Consider the following 6,737-nt stretch of genomic DNA (forward strand, 5'->3'; position numbering starts at 1 on the left):
ACGATGGCAACCGAAAACCAGTTTTGTAACTCGAAAACCCTAGCATTATCGAACGTTGTAACTCGACGAACATGGCGGAAGCCGAGCATTATCCAGCATCGACTTCACCGGTGTCGCCCATTTTGTTGTCGCCTACGCATATAAGAAACCCTAGCTCACAACTTCGTGTTTTTAGGTTTGTAGATTTGTTGTTCGTCGGGGGTTTCTGTAGCTCTTAGCTCAGCGTCGTCGTTAGCGAGACAAATCGACATTGCAACACTGTACGTTGGGGTCGAAGTCGACATGTCACCACCCCTCTACAAACTCATCGTGTTTGCAGAACTCTGGTGGTGGTGAAGAGTATGTGGGGGTAAGGCAGTAAATGTGACTACTCTAGTGGTATTTGCTCACCTCTGTCGCCTCCGAATCGTTTTTTTGTCTTTTTTTAATAGAAAAATGTTAAAGTAAATAAAAAACGTAAAAAGAAAATATCATAAGAAAATATGTTATTTTAGATTTTTACAAAAGAAAAAAAATTAAACCATAACCACAAAAAAAAAAAAAAAAAAAAAAAAAAAAAAAAAAAAACTTATTTTGGACCTTCAAAATGTTTTGGAGTATAGTGATAATTTTCGAAAAATATTAAGACCCAATTTTATGATTTTGTCAAACTTTTATAATGTTATTAACTATGATAAATAATTAGTGAACGAATACAATCATTTCCTATACAAATTTTACTCTGTTGTAAAATTTTAAGATTATAAATGACAACGATATTCTTCTGAATTCTTAATAATATATTCCTCATCTTCTAATGGTTTATTCTAAAAAAATAAATAAATAAATAAAAGAAGAACGCGCTGTGGAATAAATGTCATTATTGAATATCTGAAGTTTCGTGGTGAAATAATTGTCCCCAATTGCCTTGCAGCTTCGTCCCAAGACATGAAATCCGTGGAGAACCTGCTTGAAATTTTACCCAAAATTCGATTTCGTATCGTCTCAGCATCAAATTCAAACTTTTACATTCATTCAAAATTTCTGGCAACAAACGCGTATAATGGGTATCTATATAACTCCTACCAAATTCACCCAAGAACATCAATCCCCCAAATCATAAGTTACTCGTTTATTTCTTTTAATCGATCTAACTCAGAACATAAGCCCACTTACAAGAACTCCAGCATCATGACGAATTCAAGTGATTACAAACGCGTATTCAATCATTTCGATAGAGATGGAAACGGTATGATATCTCCATCAGAGCTGCAACACTGCGTCGGATTGATCTGGAACGAAGAGATTTTACTCGAAGAGGTTGAAGTTGTTGTTGAATCGTCAAATGGAAACAACGGAAATTTAGGGTTTGAAGATTTTGTTGGTTTAATGGAAAGCACAAAAGAAGATGAGAAGCTTGAGGATCTGAGGAAAGCATTCAGAATGTATGAAATGGATGGAATCGATTGCATCACTCCCAAGAGCTTAAACAGGATGCTGAATCGACTCGGTGAGTCGAGAAGTGTGGATGAGTGTGCTGGGATGATAAGTCGGTTTGATCTTAATGGTGATGGAGTTCTTAACTTTGATGAATTCAAACAAATGATGCTTTGAGATTTCAAATCATTTCATCTAACAAACCACATTCTCATTTTACGATAAAACCACACGTTCGTCTTTGTAAAATATGGACTGATCATGCTTTGAAATTTCAAGGTTTGTATGCCTACAGCCCTACACTCATGTATGTATGTATATATAGAGTAAAATCATAGGAATTCAAATATTAAATAATTTCTTATATAATATAGTAAATTGTGGCTATAATGTTTATTTATAAAATATTTTGTACAATCTTATACAGGTTAACTGAATTTTAAATTTAAAAAAAAAAAAAAAAAAAAAAAAAAAAAAAAAAAAACACAACACAATAAGGACTTGCACTTTAAATCATAGCTAGTCAATTACTCTTTGCACAAAATAGTCAATTACTCTTCTCCACTCATGCCGGCTAATCCAATGCTTTGAGCAATGACCGCTACTGTCCTTCGTCTTTAGCTCTCTCCTTTGGTACTTAATTGTAGTGAGATAAGGAATTCAATTGTATATGGTATTGTACAAATATAGTATGGCAGGATTGACTAGTTGGATGGTTTCAAAAGAATGATTTTTTGAGGTACTGAATAGGGAACTTAAGGGATATGAATGTAATTTAAGTTCTCAATTCTATTGCATTAGAAAGTGGGGAATTCAATCGGTATGGTCGAAGGCGATAAACTATCTGACTTCTGTAGATTCGTAGTAAGATTGACTAAATTCATTTTGAGTGAGAGTGAACAAAAACATCTTTTTAATTGAAATTACGATTAGTAATTTGATTTCCATAATCTAGTTGGACTTAGAGTCCGATGCCCATTGTGTAAGTCTTTATAGAATGGGCTTTGATTTTTTGAAAGTGTGGAATTTGGCCGGATCGAAGGTATTAGGTAAAAATCCACTTTCTTGAATGAAGTGGACTCGGACGGGAATGCGAATAGGATTGGTTTGCAAAGTGTTTATTAGTTTATTTGACCAAATTTAATCATATTTTGATGAGATCTTGACAATAAAAATCAAATGACACCCAAATTCCAAAAAAAAATGACCAGAAAAACAGACTTTTACAAAAGTGAACAATGAGTCTGAAGATAGGTTTCTGCGGATTTCACCTTTTGGACTGCAACTCGTCTACCGTACAGCAAGCCCATGTCATCTGTCAAAAACAAAGACTTTCGTAACTTTACATGAGTTCACAGTACGTAATATCAATTCGTAATATCCTCTCTATGGACCGATGTTCCGTACGTGGACTGAACAATATAAATTCTGAAAAATCAGACTTTTATTCTAGAAAATAAATAGTGTCTTTGGTTAAAAAAATACTAAAAAAGAACCTAACATTTGAACTTGACATACATACTACGAACTTGACATGCGTACTATGAACTTGACATATGTACTATAAACCAAACAGCCGGATGTATAACCCGCTATCGAAGAAGACAACTCCCATCTAGGTCAATGGAAGTTCAAATTCTATATATAAACTATGTAACTCAAGCAAATGACAATCGATTTTCTAGAAATTCTACGATTAAATCAAACACATGGCAAAGTGTGATTGTTGAAGTTTAACGATTATAAGGACCTCGATGACCCATAATAACCTGGGAAGAAACTTGTATGCTTGTCCAAAATTGGTATGCGATTATAAGGATCTCGACGACCCCATTGCCACGAAACGTTTATAGTGGGAACAAATTTCAACTCATACTTCATTCTCACCGTAACCACATGATTCGACTAAGAGGCTTGTGATGTATTTGTTTGTATGTTTTTAGAAAACTTGGTCTCCACCATTCTTTTACAATTATAACAGTCACCTAAAGGTGATGTTATTAATTATCGACACAAGATGGGTAACGTTTTCTGTGGTTGAAGATAAAATGTATTATTGATAAATAGACTTTGCAATAAATGTAATATTAGTACATGTGTTATTTGGTTCGGTTTATCATTTTCCGGTTTAATGTTTTTTAGCATCTTTAAAGACCGCAACAACACTAAATGAGGTTCGGTTTAATTGGTTTTGGGTTATTCGGTTTGGTTTATCAGTTAAATCAAATAAAAACAATGACATTATGTGTAAACATATTAACAAGAATGTGTGGCCTTCATTATTTACTTTGTTGAATTTTTTGTAGAATTAATTACAAACAGATCTTCAAATCGTAAACAAACAAAGTTTACTATTTTATTTTTCAAAGTACTCAAATGATTCAAAACTTATACAACAAATAATTACGTTTTTGGATTTCTTTAGTTCCATTTGATTTTGATATGGCTTAATATAATAATCATGTCAATCAATCCAAACAATAGACAATTTTTCTAATTTGATGAAGGTCACACGTGACATTGGCGTGGGTTTGAATGGTCAGTGGCAGTTTGGTCCAAAACTGTTAAAATCAATTTTTTAAGTATAAAAACAATATGCAGGGACTATATGGTCCAAAATTGTTAATATAAATTTTTAAGTATAAAAACAGTATGCAACAGTTTGGTCCAAAACTGTTAGGATCAATTTTTTTAAAAAAATATAAAAACAGTATTTAGGGGCGGTCTAATCCAAAACTATTAAAATCAAATTTTATTTACTATAAAAATAGTATGCAGGGGCAGTTTGGTCCAAAATTGTTAAAATCAAATTTTTTTTAAGTATAAAAATAATTAGCAAGGGCCTTGTAACCCAAAAAGTTTTTTTTTTTTTTTTTGATCCATTGAACTATCAGAATTGCAAGCTTTTGTTCAAATGAATTGTCAAGCATCTATGAATACAAAAAGTAAACGTTTATTGATCTTCGAAAAGTTTAATTTCGTTAACCCTATGGATATTTGAATTCATTTATATAACATTAAAAATGAAAAGAAATCGAATTTACGTACAGGTGCCTTCGAAGCATCCAATTCAAAAAAATGTGAAACCTTCTGAAAACAACATATGTATGAATATCCATGGATAAACATTTTCTCAAGACAACAAACACCTATAATACAACAACTTTCAACTTCAACAAAGAACATAATCTCCAAAAAGGCATTTCGGTTATGTTATACTAATCATATAAAGCAACATCAAAAATAACTATGAAGATTGAAAAAAATTCACATGAATCTATTTTCATGTATAAGATATTTTAAAAGACACCCATAATATACTCATAAACACATCCAAACAGAAATTTTGAATGATTTTCACTACATATTTTTATTTAAAATCCAAAATCCGACCATAACAGAAAATTGGAAATGTACTCTAGAGAAAGATACAAAATGCTCCCTGCACTTTCTAACTTTTATTGTGGTTAGTCCATAAATTGAATCATTTTTTCATTTTTCGTATTTTTTTTTAAAATTGAATTATTGTTCAATTTAAAGTGTTATTTCTTGCTATAATAGAAAAAATGAAATAATGATGCTATAATAGAAAAAAAAAATAAAGAATTATGCAGAAAAAACAATATCACATCAATTTGTGGTTTTTTGGGTCTTTATCCTAATTTTTGCTTCAAAGAATAAATCGAACCTTAGAGGTTATGCTTCAGGCATGTGTGTCGGATTTTGGCGGTAGGTAGGATACATATCTCCTATTGGCTGAGTTTTCTTATAGTAACAACTACCACGCCAACATTTATCGACCTCCTTTTGAGATGCTCTATGGGATGAAGTGTCGAACCCTAATTTTTTGGGGCGAGGTAGATCAACTAGTCATGGGTAGCAAGGAGGTAGTGCTCCGTACTACCGAGTTGATCCAACAGGTGTGCGGGAGATTTCAGACAGCGTAGAGCCGACATAAGAGTTTTGCTGATAGGCGTTGATCGACTTTAGAGTTTCAGGTCGGAGATATGGTACTCCTGAAAATGTCACCCTAGAAAGATGTCATCCGTTTCACGAAGCGGGGCAAGCTGGGCCCCATATATATTGGTCCTTCCAGGCGGTTACTTTCTGTTGGGGGCCTGCGCAGCAGGCGGCGTTTGAGACTTTGATGCAGAAGTTATGTGAGGCTCCAATTTTGACACTATTAGAGGGTGTAAATGATTTCTTGGTATATTGTAATGCGTCGGTTTCGGGATTGGGTGCAGTGTTGATGCAAATAGGTCGTGTGATAGCTTATGCTTCAAGGTAGCTGAAGCCTCATGAGGCGAATTACCCCACTCATGATTTGGAGCTGAATGTTGTGGTTTGTGCCCTCAACATTTGGCATCATTACTTGTATGGGGTTCAATGTATCATTTACACAGACAACAAGAGTTTCAGGTACTTAACGAATTAGCCAAATCTGAATATGAGGCAGTGTAAGTGGCTTGACGTGGTGAAGGTTATGATTGTGAGATCATTTATCACCCTAGGAAGGCTAACGTGGTAGCCCGTGCTGTTAGCCGCAAGGTGGTCGATACTCCTATCAAGGATGTATGTTTGAGGATGATAATGATTACGCCACTCTTGGAGTAAATCTGTGAGGCTCAGGTTGAGGTTATGAAAGATGAGCACCGGAAGAGTGAGTGCATAGTGGATCAGGTATTCTCTTTTGATTATGATAATCGGAGATTATTGACCCTTCATCGGAGTGTTTGGGTTGCATACTTCGGGGGAACATAGTAGATTTTTATGGAGGAGGCACATAAGTCGAAGTTTTCTATTCATCCGGGTGAAAAAAAGATGTATAGAGACGTACCACTTGATTATTGGTGGTCCTGCATGAAGAGGGATGTGGCCTGGTATGTAGAGAGGTGCTCGACTTGAAGGAAAGTGAAGACCGAGCATCAGCGACCTCACGACAAGATGGAGTTGTTGGGTGTTCCCGTCTGGAAATGAAAAGAGATTACGATAGATTTTATCATAAAGCTACCGTGGACAACGCGATAGGTGGATTCAATTTTGGTCATTATGGATCGGTTGACCAAGAGTGCGCATTTCATTCCTATTCAGGAGAACATCTCCGCAGAGAAGTTGGCAGATATTGATAAAATGCTAGTTGTTTATGTGACTCTTGCATGTATTTGACGTGTTTGTATGTTTATCGGGTTGGGCTCGATGCTAGGTCGGGCTTGATGAATGTGTTGGGTGGGGCCCATAGCATGTTACTGACAGATCTGTATCGGGCAAGGCCCGATGCCATGCGGGGCCCATTGTATGTATGGTATGTGGTATTTTAGGGA

General features: G+C 34.9%; 1 protein-coding gene across 1 annotated transcript; it reads left to right on the plus strand.

Annotated features, from left to right (window-relative positions):
* Nucleotides 1-895: 895 nt before the first annotated feature.
* Nucleotides 896-1,821, plus strand: LOC145068604 (putative calcium-binding protein CML19). The gene has a single exon (XM_079015599.1). The coding sequence runs from the start codon at nt 928-930 to the stop codon at nt 1,591-1,593; it is 666 nt and encodes a 221-aa protein (XP_078871725.1). The 5' UTR covers nt 896-927; the 3' UTR covers nt 1,594-1,821.
* Nucleotides 1,822-6,737: the final 4,916 nt, after the last annotated feature.

This window comes from Lactuca serriola, chromosome 8 (genome assembly GCF_051521515.1).
Source record: "Lactuca serriola cultivar US96UC23 chromosome 8, Lser_US96UC23_V15, whole genome shotgun sequence".
Classification (NCBI taxonomy): domain Eukaryota; kingdom Viridiplantae; phylum Streptophyta; class Magnoliopsida; order Asterales; family Asteraceae; genus Lactuca; species Lactuca serriola.

Bases quoted from the DNA above. Each gene is read 5' to 3' on its own strand.
- LOC145068604 (XM_079015599.1), top strand. From the start codon at position 928: ATGAAATCCGTGGAGAACCTGCTTGAAATTTTACCCAAAATTCGATTT.